This window comes from Aotus nancymaae, unplaced genomic scaffold (assembly GCF_030222135.1).
Source record: "Aotus nancymaae isolate 86718 unplaced genomic scaffold, 86718_ANA_hifiasm-v0.15.2.pri h1tg000002l, whole genome shotgun sequence".
NCBI classification, from domain to species: Eukaryota; Metazoa; Chordata; class Mammalia; order Primates; family Aotidae; genus Aotus; species Aotus nancymaae.
In genome coordinates this window covers 33,972,298-33,991,367 of record NW_026988413.1, presented here as the reverse complement: position 1 = coordinate 33,991,367, position 19,070 = coordinate 33,972,298, and the positions used below count along the sequence as shown (strand labels likewise).

At 35.2% G+C, this 19,070-nt stretch overlaps 1 protein-coding gene across 8 annotated transcripts in view; it reads right to left on the bottom strand.

The window, feature by feature from the left end:
- The window catches only part of CADPS2 (calcium dependent secretion activator 2), a 579,466-nt gene that overhangs the window by 315,765 nt on the left and 244,631 nt on the right, over positions 1 to 19,070 (bottom strand). For all 8 annotated transcript variants that reach the window (XM_064373922.1, XM_064373927.1, XM_064373929.1 and 5 more), the window contains exons 4-5: positions 12,452 to 12,532; positions 5,019 to 5,255 (exon numbers count right to left, since the gene is read on the bottom strand). In XM_064373922.1, the coding sequence (XP_064229992.1) occupies positions 5,019 to 5,255; positions 12,452 to 12,532 (318 nt within the window). The remainder of the gene's footprint in view (positions 1 to 5,018; positions 5,256 to 12,451; positions 12,533 to 19,070) is intronic.

Here is a 19,070-nt window from a genome sequence, read left to right as displayed (position 1 = left end):
AACCAAGTTATGCATTTTTAATGACTCAAGTTTTTTTGTTAGTAATATTAAAAATTGTTAGATTTTTATACAAATAAAACCAGAAACTGAGATAAATCAAATATATAACCATATTAATTAAAAGTCAACCTCATCTGAACTTACCACCATTACTCTAATAATTTTTTTTTCTTTTTTTCTTTTTTTTTTTTGAGACAGAGTCTCTCTCTGTTGCCAGGTGCTAGGCTGGAGTGCAGTGGCATGATCTCGGCTCACTGCAATCTCCACCTCCCGGGTTCAAGCAATTTTCCTGCCTCAGCCTCCTGAGTAGCTAGGACTACAGGCGTGCGCCACTATGCCCAGCTAATTTTTGTATTTTTTTTAGTAGAGATGGGGTTTCACCATGTTGGTCAGGATGGTCTTGATCTTTTGACCTCGTGATCTGCCTTCCTCGGCCTCCCAAAGTGCTGGGATTACAAGCGTAAGCCACCACGCCCGGCCATTTCTTAATAATAAAAATGTGTGATCGTCATTTACAATGTACAAAACAATAGAATTGTGTACCACAAGCCTAGAAATTGTAAGAGCATTGCTTCATATTTCAGAATATTATTGTTTACACTGCATCTCTTCTGCAGTGTGTTTAAATAGCCAAAGTGCAAGAGAAGAAAAGAAGCATCTGCTTGACATTATTTCTGTCACCTCTACTACAAGCTACTATAAACATGACCTCCTAAAACATACAACTTGTGAAACAGCATTCTGCTTTTCAAAACAATACTTTCAACTGTGCTGGGAAACCTGCAGAATTGTCATTTTCAGAAGATATTCTGAGATGAATCTATATGTATAAATAAAACAACATGATTCTACAGATCTGATATCCAAAAGAAAAATAAAAAATAGGTGGCCTTAGTAATTAGTGATAGACAGCCAAGAATTCCATGGACCATCAGCTAATCTAATTTTAAATAGTGTTTCAATTCCCAGCAAAACTTGCTAATGGACCTACAGAAACTAAATTGACCTATTTTTAATCTTTTATTCCCCAATCTCTCCATAGCTGATGTCATAGGGATAAATAAAGTTGTCCTAGAAGCAAAAAGAAGGGAGATAAGTATAAAATGTGAAACTAGGTAACATTCTTCCAAGAAAACACTGACCACAGAGTTAGGAGACACTTAAGCATGTGTAGTTTATTAGAAAATGACGCTGGGCAGTATGGTGAAACTGGGAACCATAAAGCACCAAATACAGAGGAAGTCATGGGATGCTAACCTAAAATCGATAACAGAATTAATTGTAAAAAATCAACTGCATGCTGGGTACGGGGGCTCATGCCTGTAATCCAAGCACTTTGGGAGTCTGAGGTGGGTAGATCATGAGGTCAGGAGATCAAGAGCAGCCTGGCTAACATGGTGAAATCCCGTCTCTACTAAAAATACAAAAAACTAGCCAGGCGTGGTGGCATGCACCTGTAATCCAAGCTACTAAGGAGGCTTAGGTAGGAGAATTGCTTGAACCTCGGAGGTGGCAGTTTCAATGAGGCGAGATCATGCCATTTCACTCAAGCCTGGGCAACAGAGCAAGATTCAGTCTCAAAAAAAAAAAATCAACTATATTCATGCCATTGATATCATTCCCCACTTTCCACTTCTTAGGGGACCATTTGTTTTTCTAGTTTTGCTTGCATTTAACATTATTTAATAGCTTAGCATTTTGTGGTTTAGCTCATTTGTTGCTTTAATATTTCTCTCTTAATAAACAGAGAGACCTAAAAGTAATCCTGTATGGCTAACTGCTTTTTTGGTACCATAAAAATCCTTTAATTCAGTAAGTATTTACTGAGTCAGTTGTGTGCTAGGCACTGTTTAGTTACTTTCAATACCTCAGTAAACAAAAAAGAGAAAGAAATATTACCTTTCTGCAGCTTACATTCTGGTAGAGAAAGCCAGATAATCAACAATAAACATAATAAATAACTGAACTATATGTTAGTTGGTAAATAGTATGGCAAAAATTGAACTTGGTAAGGGAATAAGGTATAGTGAGAGAAGGGAGATGTGGGAGCAATTTTAAAGAGAAGATGAAATTTAAGTAGAGTTTTTCGAATCTGCACCTTATTCCTTTGGCTCAGTAAAGTTCTTAGAAAAGATTCCTCCACTGGACCACTTCTAAGCCCGATTAATGAAATGTGAGCGCTTTAAATTGGATTAACTGCTTGCCTTTCAGAGTTTACTTAGGCTGAAATATAGGGTCTGAGGAGCAAGACTTGCTTAAAGGGCTAGGGATAATTATTCAGTTTAGCTTGGCTGATGTCACTGGCCCTGGGACCAGTGGTGTATCTGTTCTTTCTGGTGTTCTATAAACATGCACTGAACCATCATCACTTAACATGATTTTACTTTGTTGCTGGACACATAACTCCTGCTTAAAATACTGTGGACACAGAGAACAGATTTGTATTATGCTATGGTAGGAAATATCTGCCTTAGAGAGACACAGCAACAGAGGATGTCAAAACAATTTTATAAATATGCAAACTTCTCAGACCATGGAAAATAAAGTTTTAGCTTATATTCTCTGCCTAACAATCTACTGCCAACTGAACAGCTCTCCTAAACATATTGGCAATAAAGCACAGAATAACAATTCATCATTTCACTTAAACATTGACTCAATGCCTAATTTTGTTTTCAATAGGTAAAGTATAATTCATAAGAAGTTAATTATTACAATTGTTTAAGATTTTTGAACAATAGAGAAAAGAGAAAATGTTCTGAGCTTTTAGTTCTGAATGTTTACATATAAAGACAATGGTAGATTTGTACATCATAAAAGTTATTTGCTCTACAAATTATTTTTTCCATCAATAAATTTAAATGATAGGTTGGGCATGGTGGCTCAAGCCTGTAATCCTGGCATTTTGGGAGGCGGAAGTGGGTGTATTGCCTGAGCTCAGGAGTTCAAGACCAGCCTGGGCAATATAGGGAAACCCCATCTCTACTAAAAATACAAAAAAAAATTTAGCTGGGCATGGTGTTGCATGCCTGTAGTCCCAGCTACTCAGGAGGCCGAAACAGGAGAATCCCTTGAACCTGGGAGGTGGAAGTTGCGGTGAGCAGAGATTACATCACTGCACTCCAGTTTGGGTGACAGAGAGAGACTCAGTCTCCACAAAACTAACTAAATAAATACATAAGATAAACTCGTATTGGAAAAATTATAGTATAATTAAATGAATTATGTTTTGTATAAAGTTTTAAAAAATAGAAAACAATTGACCTTTTATATTTCACTTAGCAGGAGATCTGAGGCAGGAATGATAAGGAAATGCTACAGCTAACATACTACGTAGTTTCAAATTAGACATCCTTATGTTATAAGCCTGAAAAGTCTGAGAAGAAAGCCAGTAGTGCAGCCATTTGGCAAAGCCATTACGTAAGCCCAGAATTGAATCTTGAGTCAAAAGAAAGCCTCATAGTTCTAATCTGACACTAAGTTTAATCTATTAATCTACAAATAAATCATTAATCCCGAAATTAAGAAAGTGAGAAGCAGATGTCATCCTCAAGTTTGAATTTATGTCAGAGTTAAATATATGGGAAAAAAAAGAATAAAAATAGAAGTTTTCTTTTTCTTCCATAAACTAAGCAACTCAAGTTTCAATAAAGAAATTGAAAACTGTTCTTTGTAAGACTGTATTTACTTTTCTTTGTCAATCGGCAAATGAAAATGGCAGCATGGGGAACCAGCAGAGAGGATAACAGGAAGGAGCTATAAGCCTCAATGTAATTTTTGAGAGAGCTATGAATTAAAGTGTCACATTTTTAGTATTTACTCATAGAATAAAAATTACGGGGAGGGGGAGCTTGAGTTTAAGCCAAATGGCGACCTGACAGTCCAAATTATTATATTATAATAATCTTTTATCTTAATGCTTCACACACATTCTTTCTCCTAGGAACTAAAGATGTCTGTCAGGGGTGTGTGTTTATGTGTGGTGGTGTACAAATCCACAGACATATAACTAGATAAGCCCATATGCATAGATCAGCAATGAAGAATTATGTAAAGCATCAACAGGAAGCTGTACAAAGAGTACTAGTCTTTGGATTCCAGTGATTTGCATGAAATAGGAAATTCTGAAGTTTTGGGGAACACAATTTTAAATGTATGACATTTCTTCTTGCTCTAATATGTATTGTCCCTGTAATAAAACTTGAAGTCCTGAAAAAGAAGAATTATCTATTTCTCATCATCCATGGTATCTAATAATGTTCATTATAACTGGTTTATTTAATATGATCCTAGAAAAATGATCCCACAGGTAAAGTAGATTTAAAAAGAAAGATTAACCAAAAACCTGAAAAAAGTTCCCAAATTACCAAGAATTCACTTATATGTTGAATTGCTATTTCTACCCCAGTGCATTTTGATGCTTATTTTATCAGTGAATTTTTGTTATCCTTGTGTTTTTGAGACAGGGTCTTATTCTGCCTGCCAGGCTGGAATGCAGGGTCATGATCACTGTTCAATGTAACCTCAACCTCCTGGGCTCAAGCAATCCTTCCATCTTAGTCTCCCAAGTAGCTGGAACTACAGGCACACACCATCATGATGAAATAACTTTTTTGTTTTTTTAGAAACCGGGTCTTGTTATGTTGCCCAGGCTGATCTTAAACTTCTTGGCTCAAGTGATCCTCTTGCCTTGGCCTCCTAAAGTGCTGGAATTACAGGTGTGAGCCACCATGCCCATCCTATTGTATCAGTAAACTTATACTAGTCTGGCATAAAGAAGACGTGCTTTAAAACTTTTATTATTTTATTACTTAGTTCTAATACTGTTGTTATATTTAAAGAAAAATTTGCATTCATTTGCATATACAGGTCGAGTATGCAACAAATGAAGAATAATTTAACATCTCCAACATATATTGCACTGTTTTAAATTCTAGCAGTTACCACAAAGGTCAGCAGAAATTATTATGCAGCCTCATTTATGCTGTTAGAGGCAACTATGAGATAAAGCTACTTACCTCTAAGGTGAATGACAGCACCACGTCAGACTTTGACAGCTGAATCTCATTCTCATCCCCTATGTCCAAAAATGCAGAATTCTGTGAACGTTTTAATTTTTGTAATTTAAATTCTGGACCTCCTTTCGAAACTGGAAGACTTTCCAAATTGGCCATTAGCAAATTCACTGAAGACCGCAACTCTTCTATATACATATTCTCCATATCTTTTGCTATAAATTGGGGGAATTTTCTTTCCTTGAAAATAATTTGTAAAATAGTAGTGTTACATAAGTCATATTTCAATTTAATCATAAAAAATGTATGATGTATATATTTCGCTCTTAGAAATTACAAAACTCTCAATATATCTACCCTACTTGAGTCACTAGGCTTTAAAATCCTCAGGCATTGGCATTTATGATTATATCTAAAGGTACTTCAGATATCTTATTGAGGATCACTGCAGAACAAAATGAAAAAATCACATATATTTTCACATTAACTTGATTTGTGATAAGATTTGCTTAAGGAAAAACAAACTCTGAAAACATGCATGGAAGATATTTTAGTGTATAGATGAACCTTAGTTAGCCACTAGTAGCTTTGCAATGCTTAGGATAACTGGTATGTAAGAAAATGTTGAGGACACAACTGCTTTGCCAGTTAGGAAACAAACATTTTAACAACAGCTCAATTTCTTACCACAGATATGCATTGCTGGGAGAGTATGCTTTTCATAAATAGGCATTCAAACCTAAAACCTCATATTATTGAACAGTGATATGGTCATATTTCTAAAATTAGTAAATTTGCACATTACATGAATGTGCCAAGATATCTTGTGGCTATAAATTCAGTTTTTCACTAAAGGCTTAGATAAAGTTAAGTTTAAAGCAAAAGGAAAATTTATGATTAAAAATGATTAAGGGAAAAAGTAACAATATCAATTTGAAGATTCTATTTTCTTGCTAAATTATAACAGCATTACCATTCAATACTTTTAACTCTGCAATCAGACTTGTTTCTTCTGCTCAATTAAAAGGACATTCCAAATATTGATATTTAGATAGTGCCAAATTGTTCTTAGAGAATATTACAACAAATTTACATTCTTCAGAACAGCAAATGAGAGCACTTTGTTCCCTCACACTCTTGGCTCTTTCTTTAATGTTTGCCAACCTGGCACTTAGATTTTCTCTCTTAAAGACAAAGGGTATGTAGTTTTACAACATAAAGCCCAGTATGAAATGATCACCACTGCTCAGAACCAGCTGGAGGATGAAAGCCTAAAGCAGCCATCTTTCAAATGACTGCTGAATGCTCCAGAAAATCACTGTCTTTACTGTTGCCTCCCTTGACATCACTCAAAATCTAACCTAAGAAATCTACATGTCTCTAGTACGACTGGAAAGCATCCAGTGTGCTCCTTTCAACCTGCATCTAGTCTCTGACTTGCTTGCACCAGTTCGTTCATGGGATGGGAAGGAACATCTGGCACCACTTCACAGATCAGTCCCAGAGTCTCAGGCCACCTGTTTTTCTTCTCCCCCAGGATAACCTTCACATATTTCTTTTTAAACTAATTTACATATAATCAAAATTAAAACTGCATAATGTCACAGACAGATTAAATATCTACATTAAAAATTAACTTTCCCAAAGAAGGTTCTTAAGTATCCTTTTAAAAATTCTCTACAGTTTGATGCAACATTCAAAAAATAGCAAATTTGTATCCTTAAGAAAACATGTAACTACCCAGCTATAGAATACCTGGGTTTCCTTTGACAAGGCAGGGGAGGAAAGGAATTGTTTTTAGAATAATTTTTCAATATAAGCAAAGAGGGGAGAAACAAGTAAAATGATCCATAAAAAACATATTTTATGTTTTTGGATTAACTTTAAGGCTGTCAGAAAAAGCATCCAAAACTGAGAAATAAGGCAAACAACGAGGAGGCAGATCCTTTCAATGTCACATGGAAGTGAAGGCCATCCAATGATCATTTGCGGAAAAGTTCTTAGTTCATCTTGTTTATTATTGACTATAGGTTCAAGACAATAAAGTTACATGTTACTTTGTAAAACTGCATCTGAAAGAGATGTAAATAATGTTTGCCTGGTGAATAATATAAGTCAAAGTTTCAGTTTAAATCTGTATTAGAAATTAACCAATTTTTAACTGAATCCATTAATCTTATCTTAGTAATGCCCCCAAATACCTAGCTTCTCATATGCTCTTTGGCGTGGTCTTAATATCTAACTTGTTTGCTTAGTAATTACGCATTGAATAAAATCTCTATTGTGTGTCCATTTTATATTTGTATGAAAGTCATAATTTTTCCATTAAAAAATTATAGTGTAACAAAGCAAAAGACGAGCATATCATATATCTGAAAGTCCTGATGTGCCAATGCTTTTCTTTCAAATTTTCAACATGTTATGGAAAATCCAGCATTAGGACGAGAAAAAAAATAATCTATTTGTATTTAGCTTTAACTATAAGTGCTTCATTAACTATCATCTGTCAAAGAGGAGAAAAGCAGGCAACACCAAAATTGACTCTCTTATTAGTATTTTCAAACTTTTCAAGGAATAGACTATACCAGATTTTTTTTCCCTGAAAAAGCTCAAATACTGTTTTAAAGCTTTGAGGTTTATTGATAATATTTCAACACCTCTATTTAACCTGCTTGTGTTGTCCCTGACTGGCAAACAACAAAACCAACTGTATATCAGACAATTATACATTTTAAATGTGTTCTTTTAAACTAGAATTGAATCAGAAATAGGGTTATTTCTTAGTTGTCAAACTGTGAGTCACTCTTACAAGTCATGTGTTCTAATTGGGTCCTCTGTACAACATAGGTCACTAGTGGTCTTAACACATGGTATACACACACAAAAAAAGCTGTCTTCTTTAAATTTTTTTTTCATTATTCAAATATAATCACTTTTTCTTAAGTGCTCTTAACCTTCCACTAGATGACATCTTGGGTTCATATCACAGGATAGTTTCTCTAAGCTGATCTCTGCTGCTTCCCATGCCCCCATATTAATTTTTGGTTCTAATCTCAGCATCATGGCATCAAGTGAACTACTGATTTTGAAGCTGGTTCCAATCCTAACTAAAATGCTGAAGTGTTTAATTTTTGTTGTTGTTGTTACAAATTAGAGCAGATTCAGTTATTCTTACCATATTGGTACTCTCTCTTCCTTTCAATTCAAATATGCCTTTGAGTGGGATAAAAGGGAGGGAGTCTATAAATAATTCAAGAATTCTTCACAGTCCTGGCTATCTCACAAATAGGACAGCATGTAAAGACTCAGTCATTCGACAGACATTCCCTGAGTGCCTGCTATGTGTTCTGCTCCAGGCCCCTGGATAGAACCATGAAGATAATGGACAAAAATCCTCTGCTGCCATGGAACCTGTATTTTACAGACTTCATAAACAAGGAAATAATTTCTTATGGTAGAAAGTGGTAAGTACCATGGAGAAAAAGTCTAGAAGGGACATAGAGTGAGTGGTAAGAAGGGCTGTAACTTTAAACAAGGTGGTTGGAGAAGGTCTCAATGAGGAGATGATGCCCTTTGAGCATATAAGTGGATGAGGAAGTATGATGATTAATTTTGTTTGTCAATCTGGCTAGGGTATGGTGTCCAGTTGTTAGGCCAAACACGAATTTAAATGTTGTTATCAAAATATTCTTTAGATGTGAATAACATTTACAATCAGTAGATTCAGTAAATCAGATCACCCTCCTACATCTGTAGTAGGTCTCATTCACTCAGCTGAAGGATTTATGAGCAAAGACAAAGGTTTCCGAAAGAAGCAGCAATTTTGCCTCAAGACTAAAACACAGAAACACTGCCTGAGTTTCTTGTCTGCCAGTCCACACTACAGATTTCAGACTTAAGACTGTAACATCAATTCTCACCTGAATTTCCAGCCTGCCTACTTGTCCTATGAATTTTGGACTTGCTAATGCTCACAGCTGTGGGAGCCAATTCCTTGAACTCAATCTCTCTCTCTCTCTCTACTTGCCCTCCCACATGTGTGTGTGTGTGTGTGTGTGTGCACGTGCATGCCCTGTATTTTATAAATATATATACACATATAACATGTATGTATGTATAACACTACTTTTTAATATTATGTACATATTTATTATATCTATCTAGATATAGGTTTAGATATGTGAATAAATAGATAAATCTATTGGCTCTGTTTCTCTGGAGAACCTGACTACAGCAGAGAAAAAGCCATGTATGGAAGATAACTGCAGGTGAATAGTCAGGCCTAAGGCCCTGTGGCAGGAAAATCAATGAGGCCACCATAGCCAAAGTGGATTGAGCAAGGGCAAGAGCTTAGTGAAGGATAAAGTCAGAGGGGTAACAGAGACCAGATCATACAGGACTTTGCAGGCCATTTTAGGAACTTTTCTTTTTCTCTCAGCAGCACAGGGAATCATCACAGATTTAGTGCAGAACATCACTGGCTGTTGTGTTAATGGAGATGAGTGATCCAGGAGACTAGTTAAAAGGACAGAACAATGATCCAGACAACAGACAAAGATGATTAGACCACATTTTGGAAGGTGGAGGATGGCAGCCATAGTCACATTCTGGAAATACTGTGAAGGTAGAGATAAAAGGATTTCCTGGCAAGTTTTGCATGAGGTATGAGAAAAAGGAATCAAAGATGATTACAAGTTTTTTGGTCTGAGTATCTGGAAGAATTGTACTATCAAGAACTGGCCTGCCTTGACCACTTGACCGAAAACTGTAACCTCCCACCACCTCCCTCCTACACTCCTCATATCCTATTTTTTCTGACCTATTTTCTAAGTAACAATGATCACCATATATAATTTAGTTACATGACATGATTACTGCTTACTGTGGGGCTATTCCAAATAAAATGTAAGCTCCACCAGGGCCTGGAAGAAATATTTTTGTCTTGTTTTAACCCAATATATCCCAAGTACCTAAGACAGCACCCGGCTGTATAGTTGGTGCTCAATAAATATCTGCTCAATGAATTTGATAGAAAAAATGAGGCTCTAAAATGTTATGTGCCTACTATTATATCTAGAAAATAGCAATCATGAATTTGGTCACAGGTCTTTCTGTACATATTTTGTCCACTACTTCCTAATTACCTCTTGGCTAAAGTACTAAAGTCAACATTTCCCTTGAAGCAGAGATTTTTGCCCTCAGTTTTATTGTTATTATATTGTACTGTTCTGTGAAATGTGGAAAGGGGTGTTTCTGATTGTCAACTAACAGCTATTTATTAACCACACTTCTGGCATTATCAGATTGCAGAGGCAACAGGATGTAAGGGAGAGAGCCCAGGCTCTGGAGACAAGGCCAGGATTTGAGGCTTGCCTCAGCCACTTATTTGTTACGTAATCATGGTGAAATAAATAATCTTGTTTAAGCTTCAATTTCCTCTTCTATGAAATTAACTTCATGATATCACTTGCCCTTACAAGGTTTTAGGATTATTGTAGGAATGTAATTCAACGAGGTCAGTAAATTGTTATTAGCCTTAAAATCATTTCATTAAGAGGGCTTCACTTTGGTGACCTTCAAGCAGAAAGCAATTAAACCTGCTCAATCTGCTGTGTCAATATTTTCACCAAAAGGTATCCTATTTTTAGAGGTATATTTTGCCTCCCAACCCCATCAGTTTCTTTCTCCATGGTTTTTCCACTTTATCAACATCTCTGATGAAACCATTAGAGTTCTCTCAAGGAGAGAACTAAATCTTTCTTCTGACTCAGCCTAGTAGTTTATGAACATGCTTTTTCCTTCTCAGACATGAACCTGAGAACATGTCTGAGGCTTTTTTTCCAGTCTCATAACTCTCCAGAAGGTCACTTAAACTTTATTCTGAAGCATCAGATATGACAATGTACCCAGTCTCAGGTACAATCTATATACAAGTAGGTAATTCTCAAATGCTGAACACAGATTCACTGTCCCGCCCACTGCTGTCAGGCACATCTCTCCAGGTTCTTTGTTAGCTTTAGGTCTCAGAAAAGCAATTTCTTTTCCAGCCAGTCTCAGTACAGGATAGGATTTGGCATTTAAAACATTTTTCTTTCTAAAGGTTCCAACAGCCTCAAGCTGCTCGGTTTCTACTATATGAAGTCCACATTCAAATATCTAGAATGAAATAGCACCTTTGTAGAAACCCAGAGGACAAAAATAAGGCATGGTATCCTTTCAGCCACTGCCCTTTGCGCAAATGTAACTCTTTGGCCCCTGATTTATAGCACAATGTGTCTTCACTCATCTAGAGATTCTTCCCCATGATCTTACAATTTACTGACATTCTTGTTACCCAATTTCTCTCAATTTTTTTCTATATCATTGTTTATCTCTAATTTCTCAAAGTTTCCTCTACTTTTTAATAAATATTTAAATGTTATTAGCATTTTTAAAACTATATATATTAATATTTACAAATACACATTTACTTTGCAGAAGCACAAAAATAATTGTCAAAATTAGTATGGGATATAACTTCTTGAATGCTGGAAGAGTTCACTATCTTGATTTGGGAGGTAGCTACACAGGATGTATTCATAAACATTCATCAAATTGTAAACTGAAGATGTGTGCAGCTTATTGTATACATGTTATGAGAGAGAAAGAGAGACTATCCATCAAATATTGTAAGTTTTTACTTAGCAGAAAGGAAAGGGAGAGAATCTTATGTTCAGAGCAATCAACAGCACTGTAATTGCAAGTCCATTGAAAAGAATGAAAATTTTCATACCATTAAAGTAAGTTAATCAATCAATTCACTAAAGAATGATTTAGACAATTAGGTTCTATTCTTTCTAAAAACCTTAAGTACTAGAAAAAACTCACGGCTTTTGCCTGAAATCTATTTCTATTCACAATACATAATGATCACACAAATAAAATGAGTACAATATAATGAATTTCTTGTATCAAACATACTTATCTGCCAGACTTTCTACTACTTCAAATTACATTTTTTCATGCATTTAGTCATTTAATTAAATATTAATTGGAACTACCATGTGGCAATAACTGTGCTGTATACTTACAAATATATTACATGATTTTGCAGGGAGGAGTTTTTTCTCCCTGGTTCTATTTGCTTAGCACAACATTGAAACTCTTCTAGATATGGCAGTTTAAGAAACTCAGGCATTGCTTTAAAAAAAATTTATAAAATTTATCATTAAAATTAAACAGTTAACATATTAAGAATGAATATTTAAAATGAATAATATGCTCCATTTAGACAATATGCATTCAGATATTTGGGATTAAGAGGTCTATGAGTAGAGGAGAAAATGTTAAAATTATGCTGGCTCTTTTTTTTTCACCTATACAAAACACTCTTTCAGCTCACAGAAATCTAGGTAAAGAAAGGAATGGGGTATAGTATTTCCAAGTAAATAATTTACCTTCGCCATTTTATCTGCCAATTGCAGCCGGCCATCAAGTTCCCTTCTGATCTGGGCTGCTTGTTCATCTGCATTATCCAGCTTAAAAATAAAACAGAAGTTACACATATGTGATTACTTAATGGCAGTGATCCACAGACTAAGGCAAAGATTAAACGACTCAAAAATGTTTAATAGATTCTATCAAATATCTATTACAAAGAGAATACAGGAGGTTGTTTCATTTGAATCCAGTTAAATTTCGTGGGTACTTTCTCATTGTGGTTTTAAAAATCAAGAAATCCTTCTGTCTTTATGAAGGTCAGTTCTAAACTGAAATTAGATTTCTTGATTTAGATTTCAAGAAATCTTAATTATTACAAAAAATTCTTTCTGCAACTTGTCCACAACAACTCTAAACCAAGAGGTCCTTTTTCCTGGAGCTTACATTAAGTTGTCATTAAGTTTATTCAGTCCATCCTCCTGTCTTTTGAAGGTCAATCCTAAATAGTTCCAGAGAAATGAACCTCCTGTTTTGTTCTTTCAAGTTCTTGTCATGTATTTCTGGAGGATGAGATGCTGAGTAATATTTCACTTCTTTGTACTTTAAAAAAATTCCTTTCATTTTAATAATAAGTTTGTATTAGTGCTAAACTATAAAAGTATTCTTTGATTGAAATAACTTTCTACCACTTCAGTCTTCATATACGCCTCATTCTAATACCAATAGACTAATACCACCAAGAAATCCTTCCATTCTTTTACAGACTGGCACCATATTAGAAATCCATTCTCCTGTTGTAAATTTGACTGAAAACAATAAAAGTGTTCTCTCATCAATTTTTTTTTTTTTTTTTTGAGACGGAGTTTCGCTCTTGTTGCCCAGGCTGGAGTGCAATGGCGCGATCTCGGCTCATCGCAACCTCCGCCTCCTGGGTTCAGGCAATTCTCCTGCCTCAGCCTCCTGAGTAGCTGGGATTACAGGCACGCGCCACCATGCCCACCTAATTTTTTGTATTTTTAGTAGAGACGGGGTTTCACCATGTTGACCAGGATGGTCTCGATCTCTTGACCTCGTGATCCACCCGCCTCGGCCTCCCTAAGTGCTGGGATTACAGGCGTGAGCCACCGCGCCCGGCCCTCTCATCAATTTTTTAAGAAATCTCCCATTTACATGGGAAATTTTCATTTCATGAAATAATCCTTAACTTTTGCTATAACTTCTTTTCACTTTACTCATGATACCTTTTCACTTACTCACTCAGTATTTATTAGTTCCTTTATAAAAATATTAAATCGAGGATGGTAAATATTAATTTTTCTCTTGACTTTAGTTTTTTCTCCTTTCACCCTCTCATCACAAAGAAGCCTGGACTGCACAATACACTTTAGTAAAGGACCATCTAAAGATTTGATTAGGACTGAGCATAACATTAAACACCAAAAATGGTAACAGTTTGTCCCTTTCCTGAAGAACTACAAATTAACCAGCTTACATTTTTAAAACACCCTCAAATAAGAAAGTCCTCAAAAAGATGAGTAGAAGCAAACCAGATTAACAGGATGGTGGTATAGCAATTCATAAGAAGAGACAAAAAAAAAAAAAAAAAAGGAAGATGTTCCTTTAAAAGAACACCAAAAGTCTGGAGTAGAGGAGGTAAAACTAGACACACACACTGGTTCTTTTGGAATGAGATACCAGAAGAGGCAGGGTGGGAGACAGGACTGGAGAGAAAAGCAGGGCAACTTCATAAGTTACTCTTCACAAGTCACATTAGAGAATTTGGAGTTAGTTCCAACCACAATGGAACTTCCTTGAGACGTTTAAAGTCGGGGAGTGAGATATAGACCAATGGAACAGAACAGAGGCCTTGGAGGCAATGCCACACATCTATAAACATCTGATCTTTGACAAACTGACAAAAACAAGCAATAGGGAAAGGATTCCCTGTTTCATAAATGGTGTTGAGATAACTGGCTAGCCATGTGCAGAAAGCAGAAACTGGACCCCTTCCAGATACTTTACACTACAATTAACTACAGATGGATTAAAGACTTAAACATAAGACCTAACACCATAAAAACCCTAGAAGAAAACCTAGGCAAAACCATTCAGGACATAGGCGTAGGCAAGGACTTCATGACTAAAACACCAAAAGCATTGGCAACAAAAGCCAAAATAGACAAATGGGGTCTAATTAAACTCCAAAGCTTCTGTACAGCAAAAGAAACAATGATTAGAGCAAACTGGCAACCAACAGAATGGGAATAAATTTTTGCCATCTACCCATCTGACAAAGGGCTAATATCAAGAATCTACAAAGAACTAAAACAGATTTGCAAGAAAAAAACAAACAAACCCATTCAAAAGTAGGTGAAGGACATGAACAGACACTTTTCAAAAGAAGACATATATGAGGCCAACAAACATATGAAAAAATGCCCATCATCACTGGTCATTAGAGAAATGCAAATCAAAACCACATTGATATACCATCTCACACCAGTTAGAATGGCGATCATTAAAAAATCTGGAGACAACAGATGCTGGAGAGGATGTGGAGAAATAGGAACACTTTTACACTGTTGGTGGGAGTGTAAATTAGTTCAACCATTGTGGAAGACAGTGTGGTGATTCCTCTAGGACCTAGAAATAGACATTCCATTTGACTCAGCAATCCCATTACTGGGTATATACCCAAAGGATTATAAATTGTTCTATTACAAATACACATGTACACTTATGTTCATTGTGGCACTGTTTACAATAGCAAAGACCTGGAACCAACCCAAATGCCTATTGATGACTGACTGGACAAGGCAAATGTGGCATATATACACCATGGAATACTATGCAGCTATAAAAAAGGATGAGTTCTCAGCAAACTGACACTAGAACAGAAAATCAAACACTGTATGTTCTCACTCATAGGCGGGTGTTGAACAATGAGAACACATGGACACAGGGAGGGGAGCATCACACACTGGGGTCTGTTGTGGGGGGACTAGGGGAGGGACAGTGTGGGGTAGGGAGGTTGGGGAGGGAAAACATGAGGAGAAATGCCAGATATAGGTGACAGGGGGACTGAGGCACTAAACCACATTGCCATGTATGTACCTATGCAACAATTCTGCATGATCTGCACATGTACCCCAAAATCTAAAATACAATAAAAGATACATTAAAAAAAAAAAAACAAAAAAATAAAGTTGGGGAGTGATATGATCAGATCTAAGCTTTTGAAAGGAAAGATTACTCTGTCTCCAGCACAAACAATAAGTCAGAGAGGCAGAAGAAAGTCTTCTTATTTTGTTCTCTTTAATAGATACACACAAAATATTAAATTGAGGATATCCATGTTAATTTTCTCTTGGAAAAAAAATACATATGTAAAAACCCTGAGATTACCTGTCTAAACTATGTTCCCAAGTTGATTTTTAAAAAACCAAATTCATTTTAAAGTAAGTTAAAAAATAACAGACAAGATTTTTCTTAAATTCTCATTATAAAGGAGTTTCTATGCTATCTCATAAAACTAACAAACTTAATTTTAATTGATTAATATGATTAAAAATCAAACAGAAACGAGTTTATCTTCACTGTGTCTAAAACAAAAATGATCCAAATTAAAACCTAATGTAGTTACGAAGAAATACAATATGCAATAAGTATGTGTTCCAGGTTAACAGAAATCTCTCATTTCAAGCTCCTAAAAACTAAAGAGAACCATAAGAACACTGAAACTATAATAATACATAAAATGCACTAAATGTAATATGAAATATAATCTTTGCTTAAATGCTGATATATATTTCTTACAGAGAAATAAAAAAGTTACTTGCATATAAGGGAATCATATTTTTTCTCACACCTCCAACAAAAAATAGCATTTAATATCTTTAAATAAAAATCCATAGTTTTCCAAATGTCACTAGAAACACTATCATCTTTATGTATTTATATCTCCAGATTAATAGCTCTTACTTAATTTTAAGTAAAATTGAATTATTTCTGAATTTTGGGAGTTTTATTTGTAAGAGAAAATTTGCAACTACTTATTTTTTCTTTTTGTAGAGATGGGATTCTTGCTGTTATCTAAACTAGTCTTGAACTTTTGGGCTCAAGTGATCCTCCTGACTCTGCCTTCCTAAGTGCTGGAATTACAGGCATGAACCACCACACCTGGTCTATATTTTTTTAAAAACATAATGCCGTGATGAAATTTTTCTGAAAAAAAAATATAAGCAAAAAAACAAAAAACAAAAAGTAGAGCATTGGGACACTACATTGTCTTTAAAAACAAAACAACACAACACAAAATTCAGATCAGGGGGCTACATGTGCGGGGTTGTTACATGGGTATATTACTTGCCGTTGAGGTTGAGCTTGGAAATACAGATGGTACCATCGCCCAAGTGGTGAGCATAGTATCCAATAGGTAGTTTTTCAGCCCACATTTTTCTTGGTCAATCAGTCCCCAGTGTCTACTATTTCTATCTTTATGTCTATGTGTATTCAATGTTTAGCTTTTATTTATAAGTGAGAATATGTGGTATTTGGATTTCTGTTCAGGTGTTAATTTGCTTAGGGTAATGGCTTCCAGTTGCACCCACATTGCTGCAAAGAATATGCTTTCATTCTTTTTTAGTGCTGTGTAATAGTCCATGGTGTGTGTGTGTGTGTGTGTGTGTGTGTGTGTACTTATATATTTATAATATTCATATTATCAATATTTTATGTATATATAAAATATTTTCTTCAACCCACCATTGATGGGCACCTAGATTAATACCAGGTCTTTGCTATTGTCATTAGTGTGGCAATAACCATATGGGTGCCAGTGTCCTTTGGATAGAATGAGTCATTTTTCTTTGGGTACACACCCAGTAGTGGGATTGCTGGGTGTAATGGTAGTTCTGTTTTAACTTCTTTGAGAAATCTTTAAACTACTTTCCACAGTGGCTAAAGTAATTTGCATTACCACCAACAGCATATAAACATTTGCTTTTCTCTGCAGCCTCACCAGCATCTGGTTTTTTTGTTTGTTTTAACTTTTTGATAATAGTCATTCTGACTGCTGTGAGATGGTATCTCTCTCAATGTGGCTTTGATTTGCATTTCTCTGATGGTTAATGATGTTGAGCATTTGCTCATTTTTTTTTTGGCCCTTGTATATCTTTTGATAAGTGTCTGATTGTGTACTTTGCACATTTTTTAATTGGATTGGTTTTGCTTAATTTGTTTAAGCTCCTTGTAGATTCTGGATATTAGTAGATTCTGGATATTAGATCTTTATGAGGTACACAGTTTGCAAATATTTTCTCCCATTTTGTTGGCTGTTGGTTGATTCTGTTGGTAATTTCTTTTGCTGTGCAGAATCTCTTTAGATTAATTAGGTCCAACTTGTCAATTTTTGTTTTTGTTGTAATTGCTTTTGTGGACTTAGACATAAGTTATTTGCCAAAGCAGATGTCAAGAAGGGTATTTCCTAGAATTTCTTTTAGGATTTTTATATTTTGAAGTCTTTCCTTTAAGTCTTTAATCCACCCTGAGTTAATTTTTTGTATATGATGAAAGGTAGGGGTCTAGTTTCATTCTTCTGCATATAGCTAGCCAGTTATTACACCACCATTTATTGCAGAGAGAGTCCTTTCCCTATGGCTTATTTTTGTTGATTTTGTCAAAGATCAGATAGTTGTAGGTGTGCAGGTTTATTTTTGGGTTCTCTATGCTGTTCCATTTGTCTATGTGTCTGTGTTTGTACTAGTACAATGCTGTTTGGTTACTGTAGCCTTATAGTGTACTTTGAAGTTGGGTAGTATAATGTCTCTGGCTTTGTTCTTTTGGCTTAGGATTGTTTTGGCTATTTCAGCTTTTTGGTTCCATGTGAATTTTAGAACAGATTTTTCTAATTCTGTGAAAAATCATGTTGCTATTTTGATAGGGATAGCACTGATTCTGTAAATTGCTTTGGGCGGTATGCCATTTTAATGATATTAATTTTTCCATTCCACAAATATGTAATAATTTTCCATTTATTTGTGTCATCTTTGTCATTTTCTAAACAGTGTTGTGTAGTTCTGCCTGTAGGTGTATTGAAATTCTATTAATTTTTGTACTTTTATTTTGTACTTTGAAACTTTACTAAAGTCATTTATCAGTGTGAGAAGCCTTTTGGCAGTCTTTAGGGTTTTCTATGTATAGAATATCATTAGCAAAAAAGATAATTTGACTTTCCTTTTTCCTATATGGATGCCTTTTATTTCTTCCTATTGCCTGATTGCTCTGGCTAGGCTTCTAGTACTATGTTGAACAGGAATGGTGAGAGTGGGCATTCTTAACATGTTCCAGTACTCAAGAGGAATAGTTCTAGCTTTTCTCCATCCAGCATGATATTGACTGTGAGTATTTCATAGATAGCTCTTATTTTTATGATACATTTCTTCAATGCCTAGCCTGTTGAGGGTTTTTATCATAAAGGAAAATTGGACTTTATTGAAGGCTTTTTCTGCATCTAATGAGATTATGTGTTTTTTATTTTTGATTCTATTTATTGATTTGCTTATGTTGAGCCAAACTTGCCTCCCAAGAATACTGCTTGATTGTGGTGAATTAACATTATTGCGATGCAGCTATATT